General features: G+C 41.1%; 3 protein-coding genes across 4 annotated transcripts; 1 reads left to right on the forward strand and 2 right to left on the reverse strand.

Moving 5' to 3' along the window:
- Positions 1 to 1,346: 1,346 nt before the first annotated feature.
- sptssb (serine palmitoyltransferase, small subunit B) lies at positions 1,347 to 6,089 on the reverse strand. 2 transcript variants are annotated; one of them, XM_036537093.1, is made up of 2 exons: positions 5,551 to 6,089; positions 1,347 to 3,170 (listed from the first exon to the last, which is right to left on the reverse strand). In XM_036537093.1, the coding sequence occupies exon 2, from the start codon at positions 3,145 to 3,147 to the stop codon at positions 2,905 to 2,907; it is 243 nt and encodes an 80-aa protein (XP_036392986.1). In that variant the 5' UTR covers positions 3,148 to 3,170; positions 5,551 to 6,089; the 3' UTR covers positions 1,347 to 2,904. The 2 variants fall into 2 exon arrangements, with proteins under 2 accessions (XP_036392986.1, XP_036392985.1); XM_036537092.1 differs by having other exon boundaries at positions 1,347 to 3,184; positions 5,551 to 6,086.
- A 705-nt stretch (positions 6,090 to 6,794) lies between these two features.
- otol1b (otolin 1b) lies at positions 6,795 to 18,560 on the forward strand. Its single transcript, XM_036537419.1, has 7 exons — positions 6,795 to 6,862; positions 7,873 to 7,955; positions 8,568 to 8,615; positions 14,528 to 14,944; positions 16,665 to 16,754; positions 17,208 to 17,279; positions 17,643 to 18,560. The coding sequence occupies exons 2-7, from the start codon at positions 7,877 to 7,879 to the stop codon at positions 18,539 to 18,541; spliced, it is 1,605 nt and encodes a 534-aa protein (XP_036393312.1). The 5' UTR covers positions 6,795 to 6,862; positions 7,873 to 7,876; the 3' UTR covers positions 18,542 to 18,560.
- A 1,049-nt stretch (positions 18,561 to 19,609) lies between these two features.
- LOC118783562 (Fc receptor-like A) lies at positions 19,610 to 22,822 on the reverse strand. The gene is made up of 6 exons (XM_036537489.1): positions 22,717 to 22,822; positions 22,559 to 22,594; positions 21,256 to 21,546; positions 20,633 to 20,899; positions 19,975 to 20,262; positions 19,610 to 19,868 (listed from the first exon to the last, which is right to left on the reverse strand). The coding sequence occupies exons 1-6, from the start codon at positions 22,745 to 22,747 to the stop codon at positions 19,840 to 19,842; spliced, it is 942 nt and encodes a 313-aa protein (XP_036393382.1). The 5' UTR covers positions 22,748 to 22,822; the 3' UTR covers positions 19,610 to 19,839.
- Positions 22,823 to 23,150: the final 328 nt, after the last annotated feature.

The raw sequence follows: 23,150 nt of genomic DNA on the forward strand, positions 1-23,150 counted from the left end.
TCGGGTGCTGGGTTACAGGTCACAAAACACGTAACTTAACCAGCCTTCACATCCTCCAAATCCATAGGACAAAAATGTTTGTGCCACTAGGTTCAGAAATTGCCCAGGAACCATCACTTCATATGTATATAATGCATATAACATATGACAACCATACACTGTTTATATTATACATTATACATTATATACAAACATGATGTTCCTACATGTCATGCCTTGCCATGGAGAAACAGTTCACCAACTTAAATTAGTTCTCACATTTTCTTCTGCTCAGTAAAAGTAATTGCTGTTAATTTCGCTTTACAGTATACTGAATTGCCACAGAATCCGTTAATCATTGCATGAGTGAATGTGATTTATCAAATGTTCTCATGACAGCCGCTGAAATGCCATTAAGCAGCATGGAGAAATAGTATGTGACAGTAGCCGGTGGCTTTGGGCCTTATCTAAGCACTGCACCGCTCTGCATTTGGACAGGTGATGAATAGCCTGGTAAACAAAGACAGTGACTTCCCAACACCGTCGTATTATCTGGACCACCAGCTGTTCAGCTGGCATAGAACATCAGCAATCTTACTCCATATAACGCTGTGGCAGGTATTTCAGGCACAAATACACGCGCTCAAGCTGCTGAAATGTGCTTTTGCTAACGCACTGTGTGAGTCCTTTTTCTGTCTAATAAAATTCTCCCAGGTAAAAGGCCTTTGAAGTTGGAGGAGTACAGCTTTAAACCAGGCCCCTGGGCACTGATTCTTGTGCGCTTGTGGAAACCGGTTTGGGAGTTACCATTCATCCCCAGCCTCCGAAAAGAATGAACATCCTGTGGCTCCTCTCAACTGGAACAAGCGAAGCTCACTTCAAAGCGAATCTGCCACTGAGTCATTTGAGGTATCTCGTTTGGTTTGATTTGTGTGCTAAGAATTATTGTTCAGTGAAAACAATAACACGTGGCTCTTGTTTACTGATTCAAGAGAGTTGAATGCATACTGATCAAAGGTAGTAAACCTTGATTTTTAGAAATGCTTTATATAATATTGCTTTTGTCTATAGACTGTTGGACTGTTATTTGAATTGCAACCAAACATGTCTGAATCATAAAGGATGTGTGCACATACATTGTCATCAATCCTCATTACATAAACTCTAAATCATGATTGTTGTCTTAACTGAAGATGTAGAAGTGTGGAAGTGGAAGTGTAGATGAAATAGTAACAATGCAATCCAGTGATTCTGGAGAATACATGGCAAGCATAATTAATCCTCAAACCTTTGTTGGAAAAAAGGAAAATTAACACTTTTTTTTAAAGTAAAAAGTATTTTATTTCTAAAGCCACAAATAAGGAGTGGGTAATAAAATCATAATTCATACACAGGGGATATATCCTCTCATAAATCTTCACAAACAATACTCAGTGATTTCCTAATCAGTCTACCTGCAGTGTCAAACGTCTAATCACAGGGCTACATTCATTAAAAAAGTGGCCGTTCAGTCAAACCATCAGAGCAATACATATATGGCAACAAGAGACAATGTTGAACATGACATAAATAAATGCAAACAGTTTGGTAATTGACATTGTAACCAGCCAAGCTTTACCAGTGTATATAAATATAAATATATATATATCAAGAATGGATAACACAATCCCCAGCAGCCCTTTGCTCTAACTTAAGAACAAAATCAGTGATAAAAAAGACATAAAAAATCCAAACAGGAAGACAAAGGCGTAGTAATTAGTATTGCTTGTCACTTATTGTTTTTACAGTCTTCACAGTTTACTCTCCAAGCAATAAGAAGCCCAGTCATAGAAATATCTTCTCACTCTGGTGAGTTTTTCCATTCACTGCAGAATTGTACAGCTTCGCCTCCACTCAAAGAGGAGAGGAACAGAGAACACCTGTTTACCGAGGATAACAGACCCAACCTTTAAGCACAAGCAAAGTCAATATTTGTTCACACACTGTATAGGTTCCTTGAGTAGTGGCATTCTAACAGTTAACATAATGGAAATTTGCCAGCGTACAGTAAGTAAAATTTATATTGAACGTGACAATAAATATTGAGATGAAAAACCATTGAAGTCTTATTGATGTCTTGGGAATTTCGTTTTTGGAGCTGACAAAAAAGTGGATGCAACTGTTTTTTTTTTTACATTTGCTGCATGCACTAAAGCAATCTCTTCCCTGCAGCAGCACTTCCTCTTGGTTATAGCTTTTGTAATACCAGAGACATTAAAAAACACCCACTCTATCTTGCTTTCTTTATGGGAGGGGTGGGAGGGGTGAGAGAGCAGATGTGCAAATCAAGCTGAGGACAGACGTGTACAATCCACTCCTGCATTTGATTTCGAGATGTCAGCTGGCATCTGTCATTCAAGAAATGCAGTTGAGCTAGGAGCATGTAATTGCATAAAATACATGGGGGAATAGGTTAGGTTTCCTTATTATCAAACAGCCGTCAACAGCAAATGACAAAAGGCATGTGTGGGGAGCTCCACTCTCCCAAATATGAATGACAGGGAAATGTGGGAATTGCCAAAATAATTACAGTTGCATGCAAATCAGCAGCCTATTTTGGACAGATCCTATCATGCAAATGGTAACGTTATGCAGTCATACAGGAACTGTACAGGAATTCCTTCATGATGTATTGTGAACAAAAAAAACGCAGGCGGAGTGGAATCTGTCATTTGACTATTCATTAAAAAAAAAACAAACAGATGAAGGCAACAGCAAATGTAGAACGTGGCGGTAAAAGCACTGTCTTTTCTAACACAGCGGATTGGAAGAGGCAGAGAAGTCCAGAGCAGTTTGTGTGTGTGTGTTTTTTTCAAAGCCATCCAGTATCTTCTGCAGCACAGCCGAATGCCCGTGCCGCAGAGGGGAAGGTGAGGAGCGTTCCCCTTAGTTCATCAGTGCCACCGTGCTTTCCGGCTGTCCCCCGCACAGCCCGGAGAAGAACTCCAGCGCCAGCCGCACGTGGATGGGCACAAAGACGTAGGAGGTGTAGATCACCATGGCAACCATGGTGAAGAGAACGGTGTTGAAGATGGACTGCTCCCAGGGTTCCAGGACGTAGATGCCGGTGATGAGCAGGTATTGGTAGTACAGCCAGCACAGGTACTCCTTTAGGTTCTTCACGTCCATTATGCTCTGCCTTGTCAGTCACCCTGGTGGAGGGATACTGGGAGTAGGAACACATTATGCACACACACACACACACACACACACACACACACACACAAATATGAAACGAACGCAAGAGAATCAATGATGGGAAATGCCTCAAAGTAAACTTCTCAAATACAGCCCTAGCCCCTCCTTTTCATTGGTGCAGATCCTCAGTGCTAATTTACATTTAAGGAAATATATTTATTTTAATACTTCCTTGCAAGGTGAAAGGAAGACCAAGCAAAACTCATTTTGTATTTCAAAGAGGCTATATGGTTAACCACATGAGGACATGATTAGCAAGTGAAATAGGATTAGTGATGCTTTGGAAAATATGTGCTCTCTCAACATTATGTACATGTATGTATACAACATGTATGTCCTTGATGATGTTTGTTGACAGAAAAAACTTCAAGTGATATTCCTTTTATACTTTATACCTAATTTATGTCTGAGAGCCAGTGAGTCCTGTCACCTTAACCTGCATGTCCCTTAACACCTTCCTGATGCTTGCCAATGATTCTAACATTGCATGAGAACAAAGCAAAAAAATATTATGAAACTTCATGTTCACAGTGAAGGTTTATCTGTAAATGAAAAATGCACCATGACAACCAATCTGTGTGTGTTTCCATATCCTATACCCCAGCCCTTGGAAATGAAGGTCTGTTTTGGAATGGAAAGTTTTACAAAAAAGCAACCCCCCCCCCAACCATCACCACCAAACAAAAAACAAACAATGGGGAAATGTGTTTATTAATGAATCTGTCTCTAGAGCACTGGGAAGCGCACAACTGTATCTGCCAGCATGCTACAGTGCCCTGTGGGGGCAATCAGACACCTATGGCTGTGTGTCCCAGGGGACCGCCCCAGTGCAGTGATAAGGTCCGGGGGGATCCTGGCAAGTTTGTTACGTTAAAATGCATAGCCATGAGCATGCACACACACGCTGGCTTAGATGACGGCACACACACACACACACACACACGCACACGCACACACACACGCACATGCACACAGCAGGCCTGGGCTTTATAAATAACATCTTCCTTGAGGTGACTGTTACTTGAATGTCAGCTTAAGAAGCTGCTTAAGCTATAGTGCCAACACACGGCACTCGAAATCCACACCCACTGCTGCATAAGTTGCTGTGTAGTAGGCACCCACATCTATTCTATAACTGTGTTCCCACCCCATCCCCTCCCAAAACAAACACACACACACACACACGAGCATAAACACATATACTGCATGCTGTAATTTCGTATTACTTGTGGAAGGCTATGATGCCTATGGAGGCACTGACCCTAAAACACTCACATCACAGTGTGACATCTTAACGTTAGTTTCAACACAATTCAAACAACTCCCACCACCATATAGAGTTGGTGAGTCAGCAAGCTGTCTGGGAAAAGACTCAGTTTCAGCTGGCTCCACTCCCCACTGCCAACTCCCAAATGTAATTCAACAGAAATCAAAGGAAAAACGTATTAGTCCACGCATCAGTTCACTCACTCTGAGCGAAACGCATTAAGTTTCCTGCATGTGTACATGAGAATATAATTTAAAACCCTTAAGAAGCCTTTAGGTCATATGACTAGGCAGGAGTAATAACATACTGGGCTGGAGACACTGAGAAAATGTTTATGCTTTGAGCCCCCATCACTAAGACACAGCAGGTGATAATGTTGACGAAGGTGTCAGCAAACAATTGCACTGTCAGTCATTCTGAGGGAAGGCCACGTTTCTAGAACGTACCTTGACAACAATTGCTTGTGTGGAGCGGTACTATGCAGGGGAAACAAAGAGCTATCGGTTTACAACAATGTGTACGTTAAATGATTGCGGCAATGCTAGCAATGTGTTTTTTAACGGGTTGAAAGAAATTGCGTAGGCTACATGAACACGGCTTAGTCAAATAACTAAAATATTCAGTTATCTTGACTTGCACGGATCCGTTACGCCTTTGACAACCTGACATGACCGTGTCAGTAACACGACCAAAACACTTCAAGTGACATTAATATTCAACAGTACACATTCTGAGCGTCACAACGAATAATTAGACCATCACTATTCAGTGAATATAAATAACAGTAATAACGACCATCAACGGACCGATCCATATATGAACTTAACAATAGCATAAAAACTTAGGGTTCTTCAAAATCATAAACATTCGTCACACGTGGATTTTGCTTGGTATTCTCGTGCTACTTCAGTTTTAGCGCAGCCTATAGATTTTATATTAGCTAATAAGGTATGGAAGAGGTGGATGAACGGGAACAGAAAATACACAGACTGGAAAAACCCCACCTGTCAAATGGCAAGTGTGGGAAATCTTTCCAAAACAGCGATCAAATGAAAAATTGCACTCACCTCAAAAACAACCAAGCGCTCGCCTTGCAATCCTGCAGTAATGTTGGGCAAAGTTTATTGCGGGACCCTGGAGACAATGGACTGCGTCCCACTACTGTTCCACTGCTTTGAGTAAACGAAAAGCTGTCCAACCAGTTCTCTTAATGCCAGGTCATATTCGTTTTCTCCTTTTTTCGTCTTATACCACACCCACCACTCCTGTTTACACCTGTGTCAGCGATGGATAGTCCAGGTATAGTACACGCAAGTGCTAATGGGTACAGCTCCCTTTGCGCAATGCAATGCTGCTTAAATGACAGTGTCGTTTACACTACCTGAACGAGAAGTACTGAAACGCGCGGATTTATTAACATGACGCCAAACAGTACTTGTCAAAACATCCTACCGTTTTGCCGCAGTCAGAAAAAAACGCTGACACCTTCGATTCATTCCAGCAACTTTTGCTCTCTGTCGCACCCATCCAGACTTCGACCAGCCATTACATCGTCGTGATGCTGCGCCGCAACACAGGTTGTGACGTAAACTGTCCCGTACACTTCATTGCTGGACACAGCGCTATTCTTGCAGACGCAGCTCGATGCATTCTATAGTGACGACTGTGTTCACAAATAATTGGGAAGTATATGTCGATTTTAAGGATCCGTTAAGTTAATCATAAGTACAGGAATGCAGAGAGAGAGCCCTGCATTCTGCTTATCCGCTTATAATCTCCATCCAGCGCAATGGCGCTGCAAACACCGACTGTACGGATAACTAAAGGTGGCTGATATATGAGCAGAGAAAAATAACTTTATTTCGAACACAGTGAGTGACTTAACAGTGAAAAGTAAGTAAGTGAGCTTCAGTTATCTTCTGAAGATAAATACAGACGCATTAAAATTGGACGCGTTCAGAAACGATTCAAAATATGTTATTGCAGGGTTTGACAGCCATTCCTACCATACTAAGAAAATAAATGAACATCTTGTAAATGAACATCTATAATGTACGAGCAAAGATCAGTTATCCTACTGTTTTTAGCTACAGCGGCGCAGTTACACCACGTGACATCTGCATTCAATATTCGGGACTTGCCGCATTGAGTACAACGCGGGAATGTCCTTGGGATTTCATGTATACGCACCGTCTTAATTCTAATTTAAATCTGCGTAATGTCTTCCCCAAACCTGCATGCCAACAAAGAAAATGGTCATTTTTTCACCCTTCGCTCAAGATCTCCCGAGATAATGTTTCATTGGACATGGGGAAAAAAAAACGTAACAAAATCACACTGTGATGTCCTGCAAGGTGAAGCGTAGCATGTTTCATACGAGTATGTATTCGCTCTCCAGAGTTGAGCTTTTGCCTGCATATGCCGATGTTCAAAGTCAGAAGTACTGCAAAGATGTGCGGGAATTTCCATTGTGTGAATCAATATTTCAGTATGAGCGTGCACGCTCCAGCGCTGTCTGCTCGGCTTAAAAATAGCATAGATGGCTCTGCTAGACAAGCAGTTTTTACTGAGACGATTCCGCTGTGATCCTAGGGCCCAGCAACCCTCTGGCCGCATGTCCCCCCCTGTCTGCACTGCGTCACCTTAACTAACGGGGTAACTAATGGTGTCACACTCTTCTGTTAGGTAACTTAACTGGCGCCAAACCTTTAACAGCAGCAGTTGCAAAGGGTTTCTGTTTAAAAACAGTTGCAGTAAGCAGGTGCTTATTGCACCGCGGTACTGGTTACTGGGGAATTCACTGCATTTAGTAATTTGTTTGAGGAGTCAGTGTCACAATTTTTTTTTTTTTTTGCAAAATTTCTACTCTGGGATAATGAAAATAGTCTTGATGAATTTACCACTGTATCCTGTAGTTGTGCCATGTCAAGGTGTGAAAGCACCGTTAAATATGTCATAATTTTTCATTGTCAATGAGCACACAGTACATAACTCCATTTCAATAGAGAATGTTTACCAAAGGGGTTCCAGCTACGATAAGCAGAGGCATAGAGAAGCAAAGGCAATGCTGGTGTGTCCTGAGATTGATTGTCTCCTTTATGTTCCTCTTGTATCCATGTCAAACAGAAAGGGCAGAACTGATGGGATGCCTTTACTTTTGGGCCAAAACGTGAAGATATAGTGTCCTATGATTATTATTTTTTTTTTGTCTTATAGCCTTTCTTTTATAGTGTACAATGTGAACTTCATGAAGATATGTTACAGACAAAACAGAACTTGCAACAAGTGGTGACATTGTAGAGAATGCATCTCAGCAAGGAAAGAAAGAAATGGGAACTTTGTACTATTGCAGCTATTTTCTCTATGTCAATGCTATACTTTCATTGCAGGTAAATGCAGGAATACACTGACTCTGTATTCATTTGGAGCAAACTGTGCTCGCAAGAGGATGGAGGCCAGCGTGATTCTGTGTGTGAGTCTGACATCTAATGGTCTCTCACTGTCAGTGCACAACAACCACACCATCACTCGCTGATGTTATCTTGACCGTTGAAGTTTTATGGTATGTAGCCTTTTACAGCTCATTGCCTTCAATCATTCTAAATATCATCAGACTGATATGCCAGCGCAAGATGGTTTCAGAGCATACAGCGTACAATCTTTGCCTGAAAGGACAGGATGTACGGACTCAACCTATGAGGTTCCAATAGACCAAATCAAACTTGGTGGTTAAACAAATGATATTATTCAAAGCAGAATGAGAGGGAGAGAGAGAGAAAGAGAGAGAGAGGGAGGGAGAGAGAGAGAGAGAGAGAGAGAGAGAGAAAGAGAGAGAGAACAGGGAGCCAGGAGGACAAATGAATAAAGAACATGAAAGTGCTCAGGGAGCTGTGTCAAGTTTCGGGGTCAAACTCAAGAATCGTACATCATATTGTTCAGACCCATTATTGATGGCTGCGGAGCGTTCAGGCAGAAATAGTGTGGTCCGCACTTCACAAAAGCAGCATTAATGCCACACATTAACCAATAAACCTCCCTGGCTATCCTATCACTGCACTGATCAGTGCAATTCCTCTCTGAGTAGGGCACCTGGAGTTTTGGGACATGACGCAGAGGACCGTCTTAAAACCAGGTAAATGAATCACTTTCATTCAGTGCTTATATGAGGATGTACATGTAAGAATATGAAAATCTGTACTTAATGTAGAACATTAAAAGAAAAAAAGGCTTATAAAAATATATTTTTTCCAGTTATAACAAGTGTAGAGTTAATTTCCATAAAAAGTAGGATAATTCTGTCAATTAACACATAATCATTAACCAAGACGGATATTTCTGAATCTGAATATATCATTCTAAATATAAAAAACAATAAAAATAACCACTGAATAGTAATATTGATCAAATTAATCAAATTATTTAAAAAAAAAAGCAATGGTAGGGCCATTGTTAGGGAATATTCATAACCTGTGGAGCCAATGACAGCACATAATATCAACATACATATCAACTTTTTAAAGAACAAAACATTAGCTAAGTAATTTCTGTCCTTATAGAGGAAGCTCTACATACACATACACATACAAATATAAACACCCTCTTCTTTTACTGGGTTTTATTGTATGCCGAGTTTCACATCTTCTTTTCTGCGTGGCTCTTCTGACTGTTCATTTCCAGACAACAGGTACATTGAAACTGACACAACATAACTGAGTTCAAGTCGCAATATATCTTGTGACAGAATAATTACACTATATGAGGGGTGTGTCTAGAAAACCAGTGCCAGAAAATAGTTTTTTTAATGCCTTTAATATCATATTTTTACATATAGCATTGATTAAATTTTTAATGCATATTACAGGCTTTGTAACTGTAATCTGGTTGAGGAAGGAGGATAAATCTTTTATTTTGAAATGGTTGGTTTGACTTCCTTTTCATATGCATGAGCAGCAGATGATAAAGAATGTATGTTGATGTACATAGATAAAAAAAGTAGATAAAAGGAAGCAGAACATATTGAAAGTGATCTTCTTAATGCCTATTCAAAATGGGAACTCTGATATTACTGCACATTACAGTTACAGAATTACAGTGTTACAGTAGATGATTTGTACAGCCTTTTTCACAGGATGGCTAGAATGGTTAGACTAGTTATGAACTGTGGTTAGGTAGTCAGATGTGTAAAGTTATTACTACCTACTACTTACTATCTACTAAATTGAACAAAAACATTACTGTAGAATTTCAGGGGGGCTTTCTGCCTATGTTGTCTAGAGCATCAAAGGAACTTATCACTCTATGTATTCGTATTTGTTTTCATAACAAAAAACTAAATATTTATCATTTTTAATATTGGATAATTGCTTTGGGCACTGCTTTGGAAACAGTAATCATTTATAACTAACTGGGATAGGCTGAAGTGACTGTTGTTTAACCATCACCTCATTCCTCCCAGAGGTAACTAGGCACCATGTAATTAGACAATTTCACTAGGTTTCTATAAAACTATCAAATATATCTTTCAAATATATCTTGCTTATCAAGAGAACAATACCTTCATGCTGTCTATACCTTGGAGCCTGAATTGTCAGGGGTCTTCACAGCCTGCAAAGTTTAACCTCTCAAGATGCAACAGCCAAATGCAGACCATCAATGACAGATCACTCTATAGAAGACCATGGGTGATTCTGTATTGTAGTATGCTGTATTGTATCTTTTCCTTCACCACACTCAAATGTAACTTATTTTTTTAAAAAGGATGTAGGCATACATATAGGAATATGTTCCTTGTGGTGCTCAGAATGAAATATTCACCTCTTCATTAAGGTATTGTCACCCTATGTGAAAACAAGATTGTATTAACGCCCTCCTGTGGTAAAAGTCTGGAAATGCAACAAACAGGGACACAAAAACCATCATAAAACTGCTGATTGAATTTGCACCATCCAGATTGATTACTGTTCTTCATATTCCTTAATCCTTATTTCACCAGTATCCATTTGAAAGACCACAGTCAACCTACCATGAGTGCCAATATCTGTTTTAGTAAGAGAGTGAAATTAAATATATTCATTTAATTTGAAAAAAAAAATGGAAATTTTGATAACTACAAAGCAATTTTTTCAATTTCAAAGACTTACAGAAAGAAAGTCTGCAAAAAAGAATGGAATACCACAGAATAGTGAAAATGAGATGGAGGAAGAGGGAGAGAAAAAGCTTTTTGTGGTCATGAATAGGTTCACAGCCTCTCCTGTTTTCACGGGGTCACAGAGAGCCCCATTAAGAGCTCCCCGCCTGAGCGGCAGTTGAGCTGGATCACCCCGGTGGCAGCAGAGAGAGCGGGCGAGGGGGGGGGTCTCAGGTAACGGTGCCCCTTCCCCAAACCCCACCTCTGGGCCTGCTCGTCCGAGGTGTCAATCCACACAGATGTGCTTCTTGTATCCGTGGACCCAGACAGAGTCTCTAGTTCCCACTGAATTCCTGTCTTTAAGACGGCCAAACAGCAGCCCTTCAGATTTTACCCAGTCATCCCTGATATCTCTGAGTGATTTTGTTTCTCATTTGTAAATTTAATCTTATTACATTATCTGTGTCCTTATCTGATGCCCTTATTTGAGTTGTGGAGGATTTTTTTTTTTTACTTAAACAATTTTATGTGAAACCTTTTTTTTCACCTTTGTTGGATTTTAAATTTTAGAAAAAACAATATCCCACTTGCTTATTGTTGCCAAGATACATTGCTTTAAGACCAGGCTCACTGTTTTCAGGTTTTCAATGGACAATGTGCCTCTTGTAGCCCAAGACACTATGGTTAGTGAATGGAGACAATTATTTCCAGTGATCATAACCACAATGGAGTTTGTAGTTTCTTGCATCCGTTAATTTGTGGCTGTACTGCTCTTCCTTTGGCAACTGTACGCTGTGTCAGCCTTACTGTGGCTGCAGGGAGTGGTAGGGTCAAGTGGAGTGGTCACTGACCGGCGCCACCGAAACAGCTTCACACTAACCTGCATGCATTCAATGCTATCATTACACTTACAGAATGGAAATGGGTCAGCATGGAACAATCCACCCTGAGGTACCATTCTGTCCTCCATGATTGAGATGGATATCGTCCTCATTGTCGACTGCCGGAGTTCAACAGCACGTTCCATGGAGACGATCAAATTTGAGCCGGGTGGCCCTTTGACCTCAGCTCCATGAGCCATGAGAGAGAGAAAGAAAGGAAGAAAGAGGGAATCAAAGAGAGTGAGGGGCATGGAGAAAGCAGGAGAGAGTGTGAGAGAGAAACATTTGCAATCATAGACTACGTGTTACCCAACTTGTTCTACTGCCACTTGATAGAACTACGTCTACACTTACTCCTGAACTTTAAGAAATGGCATTTCGGTTAAAATCAAATCAGGCAGTAGAGCAGGGATGAGGTTTCTGCTTTTCTGACCCTATGCAATTAGAGTGAGAATAAGGGAGCACGCTTGGTGTATTGCATGGCAGCATGACTGTTGGGGCAAAGACAAAGCTCCCTCTCACTCCCTTTCTCTACTTGTCCCTCTGTTTCTTTTGGCCGCACTTAGATCCTTCACTATGATTGGCTGTTTGACATTTCAAGCGTGTCCCATGTTGTCTGATACCTTTGTCTATTTTCAATTGAATGATGCTGTTTTCAAATTGCAACCTATAGAACAACAAGCGTCTAATCTAGTAATCTGATATAAGAAAGGACCAAAGGTTGCCAAAGAGAGGCATATCAAAGAGATATTCTTTTGATTTTGGAATTCATACTTCATTATGTATCCCCCTGGATATATGCTGATATGCAGTGGTTATGATCAGATAGGTGTTATTGACTGTGATAGTATCTTGAGATTCGTTGATTCCTAGTGGAGGGCTTAAGTGTAGTATGTGTTGATTGAGTGTTATTTTCTTTGGTCTTTTGGGCAAAAGCTTTCTTGGATAAACACCAAATAAATGGGAATGATACTGTGTAACTCTTTGTGCAATGGTTAGATAAGGTGGGGGTTGGGAAAGGAGTTAGTTGCATTTCCTACAGGGAAAAGTATGTAACTCACAAAAGCAACTAATGTGCAGAGAAAACTGAAAAATATTATCGTGACCTTTTTTGCATATTGACACCAAACACATTGGTGCACAATGTAAAAAAACTGAGTATGACACAGCAAATATGAACACTGTTTTAGATGAACTTACATTTTTATACATGAAAAGTAAAGTGATGAAAAGCTCATGTCATGAAATCAAAACAATCATTAAAAAGACATTTAAAATAAGTAGGATAACAAGAAGATCACTGTGCCACATTTTATGTGTCCAGATGAAAGTTCAAATTATGCAGCTGGATTTTTACAATAACTACACCAGTTGTATTGATATATTATAATGGAAACACATTATCATTTGGCAAGAGCTAACATTACAAATCGCTTCTTGTTAATTATGAAAACTGGTTCATGCTATCTCTCAACTCTAATATTGTAAAGATCATCTGCACTTTCCTCTTACCAATCAGAGAATTTAATGACATGTATTCCTAATATCGATGCAGAGACAGGCTGGGGTGTGTCCAATGTGTGTCTAAGTACAGAGTGACTGGGTGACAAAGCAGAATTAGCCTAAAAGAGAGCAGAAAATGCTGCACGCTCTTAAAAGCATTAAAGTGCCTCCAGTAGGTAGTGGAATTAAAGGTACTGTCAGACGATGATAGTATTCCTGAGTAAGATTAGGAAGAATCCCATTTTAGCGTAGTAGCAGTCACCATGCTCCCTCATCTGCAGCCGGTACGGTGCAGTCCAGCTCTGTGACCTAGTATGCATTACATCCTGCTGGAGTCCTCTAATCCTCTGTCCAAGTGCTGTGTGGGTGCTGGAGGAATTCCACCTGTATCAGGTGACCCGTCGCTTCTGCATCGGCTGCCAGCCTGTTTTGTGGAGGAGAACACATGAGAGCCCCGTATCTCGTGTCACAAAGGCGCGGAGCACAAGGGGGGTACAGAAACAGGTCGGCGGTTCTGCTCGGTCCAGCTCGGCCCCGAATATTTGCATTTTTCTCAGGTTTCAAGCGTCCCCAATCCTCCAGCAGCCCTCCCATTGGTCGGGCTACGAGACATTAGTGTGATAAGATGAAATCAAAAGGATGGATTTGGACGTTTCTGAACTCTCCAAGGTACCATTAGGTGATGGGTGCATGATAACCGATAGACAGTTAATTAGCAATAAGGTAAGTACCGAGAGCATGAACTCTTATTTGGTCCAATTGGGGTTTTTTTTTGGAAGGGTTGTTTGACTATGTGGTGTTTGAAATGGTTGTGTGTGATCTAGAAAAGACTGTGGATGATCTCTGGTGCTCAGTGCTTTTTCAGGCTTGTTTTAAAATTTTAGAGGTTCACACTGGAGACTAAACAACATGAGAATTAAACAGAATTTGTTTCTGCTGACTAAAGGTACAGCAAAATCTTCATCAGCGTTTTTCGTGAATAAACATAAACATGATATTGATGGAAGTATTTTTAGGTGAGCGATCATCTGTTCTGCATTGCATGAGTAATTTTGTTAGGGTGAGAAGAAAGGTTTTTTGTAATGAATGGTGCAGCTGGAAAGGAACATTCAGCTGAACACCTATAGGAAACATTTTTTCTCTCACTGTCAGCTTGTCAAAGAGTTTGAGAGAGAGCTTTCCTTTTTTTTCAAAATATTTTTTTTTAAATTTCCTATTTATTTTAGAAGTTTAAAGTTACAGAGTACCTTTGCAGATATTAACCTGTATATACGGTGTATAAATGACATATGCATATATGCAGTTCTTGCAGCTTTGTTCATTGCAAGGTGAAAGCTAATCCAAAGTCTTGATGGACTCAGAACCCCTTCATATTTTGTTTCCTCTCACAACTCAGTTTGTTTATATTTTCTATAATTGTTCAATGTATTTTCAAACAGGTAATCATTCCTAACCTATATAAACAGCTTTCCTTTTTTCTCTGTGTGAATACCAGTTTGGTGACATGACACTCTCTCTTTTCTCCATACCCAGATACTACGATGACACCACTTTCCCTTCACTTGGTCTTCCTGGCAGCTGCAGTTTTGGTGGTGCAGCTGATGGTGAATCAGGCATCGGCTAAAACCACACCACGGCCTAAAAACCAGTACACCAAGAAGCCCCTCGTCCCCCAGGAGCTGCCCCGGACCACCATCACTGCAAGGATGTCCAGTACTGCTAGGACAGTGGAGACCACCCACTCCATGGACGTCTTCCCCCCGACCACCACCGACAGCACCACCTACCTCAGTGGTGCCTTCCCAGATTACCACACCAGTAGCACACCACCCCCTGGTGTTGGCCATGAAAACTACACTCTGGACTACAACGAGTGCTACTTCAACTTCTGCGAGTGCTGCCCACCGGAGAGAGGCCCCCGGGGCCCGAAGGGGGACAGAGGGCCACCAGGTAGGGAGGTCCATTCAAAGGATCACTTTCACTGGTCAGCGTTTCCTATTGCTCCTGAGAAAAGATCAAGGTTTCAGTATGTGAGACAAAGCGGCAGTGTAGCATAGTGGTAAGGAGCAGGACTTGTAACCAAAAGGTTGCTGGTTTGATTCCCCATTGGGGCACTGCTGTTGTACCCTTGGGCAAGGCACTTAACCCAGAATTGCTTCAGTAAATATCCAGCTGTATAAATGGGTAATGTGTTAAAAAAATTTAACCTATGTGAGTTGCTCTGAGAGTCTTGCCAATGACAATAATGTAATACTGGAAAGCACAAGGTGTGAGATATGTATTTCCCTTTCATCGTTTGATACAACATCCAGATGCACTTTTTACCTGTTTGCATCCTTTTTAGAGAAAGAGCTCCTCAGTACTTTGGGAATGTGGTAAATTGAGGGTCACTTTCATTTATTTGAACTCAATACTTTGTGCAGTTATGTGATGTGCTTTGTGGCATTTGAAAATGTAGTGAATCAGAGTGTGACTCATTTCCATTTGCCTTGGATGTCTGAATTACTGTGGAGTTCTTGATCATTTGTACAGTGTATCACTCTCTGACATATATTACATGCAGATATTTGTTGCGATTTGCTTGAGTATGTAAACACCTTTGAAGCATCTCCACTGGTCAGAAACATACTGGAACTACAGAGACTCTTCTGCGCTGCAAGGCATTAGAAAAAGAAATGCAGTCCTGGGAATAATGACTTCCTAAAATAGTTACAGCTATGATAAGAATAATGTAATGGAATGGAATATTGATGAAATACAATACAGGTTTTAATTTTGAGGTTTACAAGAATTGCAGTTTCAAGTCTGAGAAGATCAAATATCAAATCAATGCAGTGCCTGTAATAACAGCAATAATGTCAGAGCTGTCAAAGAGAGCGTGATCAGTGCAATTACGAAAGACACAAGGGGGTAATGGATTACATAGATGGTGAAGAACTTATGTTAGATCTTACATTGCAAATATCAGAACAAGATATTTTGGCTGGTTTGAGTTTCATAAATCCCTGCAGACCAGTTTGTTTTAATATAGATTTCTGTGAAAATGTTTTCCTCCTCTGCATGTATGCTTCTAAGCTATGTCTCTTAGGGGAGCTGCAGAATAACCCATTTTGACAAAAATAATGGACTCCACTGAAGAAAATGAGACAGACAAATTGTTTTATCAAGGCTTGTTTTCTAAAACAGACGCATTCTGCTTCATTGATTCTCAGTTATTGGCACATAGAAAATGAACATACATATAAATATCCACATGCATTTTTTTAAATTATGTGTATTTTAGGAATTGTTAGGTGTGAGAAGATGTTTCATAGAGCTTCATAATTCTGTACACATTTTGTGAATTGAAGAGAAAATAGTCATTCCAGAGTTCATTTCTAAAAATATTCAAGCATAATGGCAAACCAGATCATAAAGAGACAATCAGTTAGGAAACCAGCATAAATGAAATGTATCTTAGGATTCAGAGATAATGCCACATATTAATCGTTTGAATCCATTTTGATTCATTCACCTTTTAATGGCTTTTCTTTTCTGAATTGCTCTTTTGAGTGTTGCTGAAGTGCGGTTTGAAGCAGTCTAATGCACTGTAAGAGGTGTTATATAAGTGAGTTATAGAAGGGGCATTGTCTACTGTACAACACACGGCACTGCTGTCTGTGTGTTACAGGTGCACCCGGTCAGAAGGGGGAGGTAGGACCCACGGGACTGCCTGGACCCATGGGCCTTGCTGGAGTTACAGGAGGAAGAGGAGACAAAGGTGAAGAATTTACTATATCATTTAAAGTGAACAGATAATAATAAACAGATGATTAATTGTCAGTTGCTTGATGAAAGCAGAAGAGTGTTGTTTCTCCCCACAAAATAAGAAATGCGGTTTAATCACAGGTAAAATGATTAACAGGGTACATCTTCTTATGTGGAAGATATTGAGAGATGTAATATATGTTCCTGACATTGTTCACAGTCATACTAAATGAAATGTTGTGGCAAAAACCTACCATGTTATTTTCCATTATGAATGTTATGTGCCATTGATATTAAAAGTTGAAGGTATTTTTAAATGAGTTTAGCACTTTAATATAGCTGGCATTGGATAATAGTGCGTGTTTTGTTTGCAAGTTATCATTGCAATAACTTTTTCATCTGCACTATAGTACTTATAATCCATCAAGAAGAACTTACATTACTCTTTTCTTCCTTTTCTTCTCAGGAGAAAAAGGTGACCAAGGAAACAATGGAGTTGCTGGAACACCAGGAATTCCGGGCAAACAAGGAGAGAAAGGTACTTGTGCATCATTCTCTTCAGTGTTGCATTCCAACTGTTACACAAAGGCAGAGCTCCTTGTGGAGAATGAATGACATCCTTATTATTGGTTTTACTGGTGTTTCTGGGCCAGGACTCATCATGAGATTTACTGTAATGGTTGATTGTGGATTAATGATTTGACTGACTTTTTTTAATTCTGAGCTAAATTAAAGAATTCATTTAACTTACTGCAATGACCGAACATATTCAACTATTTGTCCTATTGGGAGCATGTGCTTGGCATCATTTTGGACCTCCAGAGATAGACAGGAAGACCTCTTGTTGCTCTTACTTGAAGCTGAGCACTTTTCCAAACTGTTATGCTTTCTAACCCTGCAGGTGACCAGGGCTCCAAGGGAGAAAAAGGTGACATTGGCTTTCCCGGGTTCAAAGGTGACCACGGTGAGAAGGGCGACCCCTGTGAGAACGGGACAAAGGGTGAGAAAGGAGAGCCTGGACAGGAGGGGCCTGCAGGACCACCAGGGCTGGCAGGGGAGAAGGGGGCGAAGGGCGACCCCGGAGATAAGGGGGACTGCGGGATGTTCGCAGATAGAGGACACAAGGGGGAGAAAGGGGACCCTGGCCCTCCAGGTCTGCCGGGTCCCCCAGGAATGGACGGAACACAAGGAGCCCCTGGAGCCCCGGGAGCAGTGGGAGATCCAGGAAAACCCGGACCTCCTGGGGCGAAGGGGGAGCCAGGGGGGCGAGGGCCCCCAGGTCCACCAGGGGGGAGGGGCATGAACGGGCCAAAAGGCGACAGGGGTCCCCCAGGGATGAGGGGAGAGCGGGGGCCGAGGGGGATCAAGGGGGCCAAGGGCGCGAGCGAGGTGCAGAGGCGGTCGGGGTTCAGCGTGGGCCTGTTCCCCAGCAAGTCCTTCCCCCCGCCCGGCTTCCCCGTCAAATTCGACAAGGTCTTCTACAACGGCGAGGACCACTACGACCTCAGCAGCAGCAAGTTCAACTGCACCCACCCCGGCGTCTACGTCTTTGCCTACCACATCACCGTGCGCAACCGGCCCCTGCGTGCCGCCCTGGTGGTCAACGGCGTGAGGAAACTGCGCACACGCGACTCCCTCTACGGCCAAGACATCGACCAGGCCTCCAACCTGGTGCTGCTGAGGCTGGCGGCGGGGGACCAGGTGTGGCTGGAGACGCTGAGGGACTGGAACGGGGCCTACTCCAGCAGCGAGGACGACAGCACCTTCTCAGGATTCCTGCTGTACTCAGATAAGGCCTGACTCCTCCCTTCCCCTGTCAAACCACCATCATTACTAATGACATGAGGAGCCATGTCCCATATTCCCATATTCCGTATTTGACAACGTAGGGAGGAATATAGTGATACACACATTGTCAAGAAGAATCTACTTCAATGGATTTATTGCTAATATAAATATGTCATTTTTATACATTTTAGTAATCATTCAAGTAAGTATCCTTATGATGTAGATGCCACGTATTAAGTTTCACTGGTTAACCTTGGAATGATGTAGTGGACAGTGATCTGGCCATCGTTTGTGGAATCCTCAAATTTGTTAGTCAAAATTCTTACAAATGTAAATGATCTGTAAACAATACTGAGTTAGCAATGTGATGTTTTTGAATATTTGTACACTTTTGAAATAAAATCAAGCAGTAAATCAGGTTACAATTAATTTATTTCCTCTCAGGTGAAAAATTAAAAACAATAAAAAACAATGTTTTTTAAATGAAAAGCTTTAATGACAACAATATACTCTGAGAGCATCACAAGCATCACATTAATGTTGAGATAAATAAATGCTAAACAAACTGAGATCTTTGAAGATTTGCAAACCAAAAGTTATTTGATTTAATTTTTGCATTTTTCTCTTTGTCAACCAACTATTTTTGTAATTGCCAATTATACTACAGCAGGCTTGTCTCACCACAACAAGCTCTGCACTCAAATTAGAGCAAAAGGTAACACAAATGCAACCTTCTGATGCAAACGTACACTAGGTTCACATGGTGCTGACAGTGGTGAAAAGGGGCCCATGCCATTCTACCTAGAATATAGTCATATTGTTCTGTCACTGTGAGCACCTGGTCATTGTCAGCTGACAGGAGGTTTCAAACCCTGGCTATAGCGCTCAGCCCTCAAGATCAATGCCTAACTGACTGAGCCACTCCGGAGCCCTTCATGTTATATTTATTGGTACACATATGTTCCTGTCAAAATAAAAACAAAAAGTTCTGAGAAAGGTACTACTTACTGAAAAACAACACAGACTATACAAACAGATAACCATTCTCATTTTTAAATATATTACATTGAAAGGTGGTCCTTTATAAGACATGACTGCTGCCCTACTAAATTGTGGAGAAAATAAGAAAATCATACTATAAAACATGAGATGACAATTCTGTATACATAAGAATACACTGACACAATTTGTAACATTATTACTTGTGTATACTACAGAGTTACAAAAATCTTTGAAGGCCACAAGCTCCACAGGTTTGTTTGCTTTCAGATTGCATTTGGAAGGATATGAGCAGAGTCACGGTGTCTTGTCTAAAACAGCTCTGTAGATGACTCTGAAACTGAAAAGGAAACATCAGTGCACAGACCCGGAACAACCCAGCATAAAGAGCAGACAGACGACAAAAACATGTAAAAGACAACATCATATGTCAACGTGGGACTCACCTGCCACAACCTCCACTGGAAGACTATTGCTCAATTTGGTAAGACTCAGTCCTTGGACGGCCACTTTGCACTGGTACTGCCCAGAGTGCTGCAGTGTGGCTTGTGGGATGGTTAAGGTGTCTCGTGAGGTGGCGAGCCCCAGTCTCTGGCCGTTTCTCAGGAAGTAGTATCTCAGGCGGAGCCCCGGCCGGGGGATGTTGATCTGCACCCGGCATCTCAGGACCAAAGGGTGACCCAGGAGGACAGGGCCGTCATTGAGAACTTCTATCACAGGCACTGTCAGCCCATCTGCAAAACAACATCCACAGAGCTCTGAGAAGAACCACACAACACTGGCCCTGTCATCCCAGGCCACAGCCCAGCAGATTTTAAACAAATCAATGCATTCGGACAACTGTTTTAGGTTTACAAATTTGAGGTGAACTATAAGGACTAAATACACTAGAAGATCTCTGAGAAATTCAGCGGGTGTTCTGCTGTCCAGCATTTGTGAGTTCATAATATGTGATCTTAACTGATTTAGACACACTGTAACTGCCTAACAAGCAGCTTTGCCTTTGCTTAGTTATAAAAAATGCTGTGCCTTCTTCTGAAGACACAAACCTCGTGTTTATAATCTAAAACTGACCAAAGAATGTTTATGAAAAAGGTTCCCTACCGATGACAGAGATCTGAACAGCCACTGACTGGGATGACTTCCAGGTTGACATGTGTCCCCAAGTGGCTCTGCACCAATAGGCTCCCTGGTCTTGCAGCTTGAGGTCATGCAGGTGCAGCTTTGGATGGCTCCCTCTCTGCAGTTCCGTGCCGTCCTTGTAGAACACCACCTCCGTCAGAAAGGGGTTGCGTCGGACACGGCATGTCAGAGTCGCGCTGTCGTCAATAAGCAAAGGCTGGGGTGGAGCCTGCAGAACAACCCTCCCCACTGAAAAGAGAACAGGGAGCATATCAAATCAACCAGTTCAACTGGAATTCAGCTGATACATCAGTTACTCTTCTGGAAATATGCCTAATAAGTGCAATTCACACTGTATCAATAATGTAATATTACAATTTTTACAAATAGCTTAGCGATTTAAAACAGCGGTGAATGGGGACTCGCAAGTCAGGCCCAAAAGATAAGGTCTGCCTTTTAGACACAATTCCTTCTATCATTACATTTCAAGGCGAGGCCACTGAAATATTCAAAACCCTGCTCCTTCAATAAGATTTAGTACACTTTACAAATAACTAAAATTGTAAGTTATGAAGATATGAATCGAATTAAGGTGGCAACCCTACCTTCCACATCTATCCTGAGGGGCTGACTGGGTACTGAGAGGAGAGACCCATAGTCTGTGATCATTGTGCCCTCGCAGCTGTAGTTGCCACTTTGCATTGGGAGTAAAGCAGTCAGTGTGTATGTGTCATCCAGAGACTTGTACTGACGAATTGGTGCCCCGTCCTTGAACCACAGATATCTCCAGGGATCCGGGAGATTGCCAGGAATACTGCAGCGTAGGGTTACAGTCTCTCCCACAAACACCTGTGGCTCACCGCTGGCAATGCCCACCACAGCTCTGAAGGACATGTCTAAAGCATGAGGGGGATATGTGTAGCATCAGCAAAGGACTACATATTCTATACAAATCACATACTCCATACAAACATACAACATACGAATGAGTCTATCATAATCACATGGCCCATCAGTTTGAATCATCCCTGCATGTTATGTGTCACTGCAAAAAATAGCCCTTCAAAAATAAGAAATAAAATAGTGTTTTTTGCTAGTAATAAGTGAAAAAAATCTGCCAATGGAACTAGTGGAAATACACAGATATTCAAGATGCACCGTCTAAAAACAAGTCCTTGTAGCTCAAGGAAATTTTGCTTGTTTGGTGACTGTATCTTATATTAAGTGTAAAGAGATATTTCGACTTGAAAAGAGACAAATATGCTTGGTGAGATTTGGATTTTTTGCAGTGAGACCTGTAAAAAAGACAACACTTACCACCTAAATTCCTAAAGGAGTTTTATGCTCTAATATGAGGCATTTTGCTAAATTTAGGATACTTAAACACTAGACAGAGGTATTGCTGACATCTGTTGGTACTGGCACTGGCAATACTTTTTCAGAAGGCTGAACAATTACATATGTCAGCAAATGTTAAATTACTTACTGTTAATAATAGAAAACAAGTCTGGTTAACACAAGCTTCAAAACAAATGGCAGAGGTTTCAACTTGTCATCACTTTAGTTTGTCATTTTGTCACTTTTCACTGCTTTGATCCCTGAAACAAAGTCTTGTGCCATCTAATTTACATATCAAAACATCTTCTTAACAATTTTCATCTCACCTAGAGTGACTTTCATCACATTCAGTTTCCATTTATACAGCTGAATATTAACTGAGGCAACTTGCTTTATGTACCTCACCCAAGGCAAAAACAGCAGTGGCCCACCGGGGAATTGAAACAACGTCTGAGGTTTGAACTCTGCTTCTTACCACTACACCACCCCAAATCTTATTAAAATACGTCAAAACTAAAAGGTGCATCTTCTGAACCTGCCATTAGATAGTCACGCTAAAAAGTGTTTTACCTTGAGACGCTGCCCATCCAGCCACTGTTGAAAGAACTAGAAATAAAGAATCCCTTATTATTACAAATAACAGAATATTATAATGCCAGCACGTAGAAAAAGATTGATTACAGATTGATTGATTGCAACACGTAATAGGCTTAATTATTGGTACTCACCAAAAAGGCAGAAAGATGACTGCATGTTCATCAACAACTCACCGTGTCGGAGCAAGAAAAATTCACCTATTTCACTGAGCTCAAAAGAGGATTTGTGCTTTGCAGTTTCGTTTACTGAAACAGAACATTCTTTAATTAGAAGTGCTGCAGTATTAAGTTACTTTTCTTTAAATAGTGAATGGGGCGGTACACATTACACAATAGTTACAACTAACCCACTTCCTCTTGCCAAAGTCAGGAAAGGCCCCACACAAACAAGGGATACGACATCCTTGCAATGCTATACTAATGTAACAAGTCATGCTCAAAGGGTTGGAAAAGTAAAACTTGAAAAAATAAAAAGAGAGAGGAACGAAAACTTTCTCCCCAAGAAAATGGGGATTTCTTCTGTTGATTTCATTGATCAAAATCTGTCCATACTGACATAACACACA

This window comes from Megalops cyprinoides, chromosome 9, assembly GCF_013368585.1.
Source record: "Megalops cyprinoides isolate fMegCyp1 chromosome 9, fMegCyp1.pri, whole genome shotgun sequence".
Classification (NCBI taxonomy): domain Eukaryota; kingdom Metazoa; phylum Chordata; class Actinopteri; order Elopiformes; family Megalopidae; genus Megalops; species Megalops cyprinoides.

Bases quoted from the DNA above. Each gene is read 5' to 3' on its own strand.
- sptssb (XM_036537093.1), bottom strand. From the start codon at position 3,147: ATGGACGTGAAGAACCTAAAGGAGTACCTGTGCTGGCTGTACTACCAA.
- otol1b (XM_036537419.1), top strand. From the start codon at position 7,877: ATGCAGGAATACACTGACTCTGTATTCATTTGGAGCAAACTGTGCTCG. The intron at 7,956-8,567 runs GTGAGTCTGACA...CTCTCTGAGTAG, and splicing joins AGGCCAGCGTGATTCTGTGT to GGCACCTGGAGTTTTGGGAC. The intron at 17,280-17,642 runs GTACTTGTGCAT...CTAACCCTGCAG, and splicing joins GGGCAAACAAGGAGAGAAAG to GTGACCAGGGCTCCAAGGGA.
- LOC118783562 (XM_036537489.1), bottom strand. From the start codon at position 22,747: ATGAACATGCAGTCATCTTTCTGCCTTTTTG. The intron at 20,900-21,255 runs GTAGGGTTGCCA...TTCTCTTTTCAG, and splicing joins CCTCAGGATAGATGTGGAAG to TGGGGAGGGTTGTTCTGCAG. The intron at 19,869-19,974 runs GTGAGTCCCACG...TTTCCTTTTCAG, and splicing joins TCCAGTGGAGGTTGTGGCAG to TTTCAGAGTCATCTACAGAG.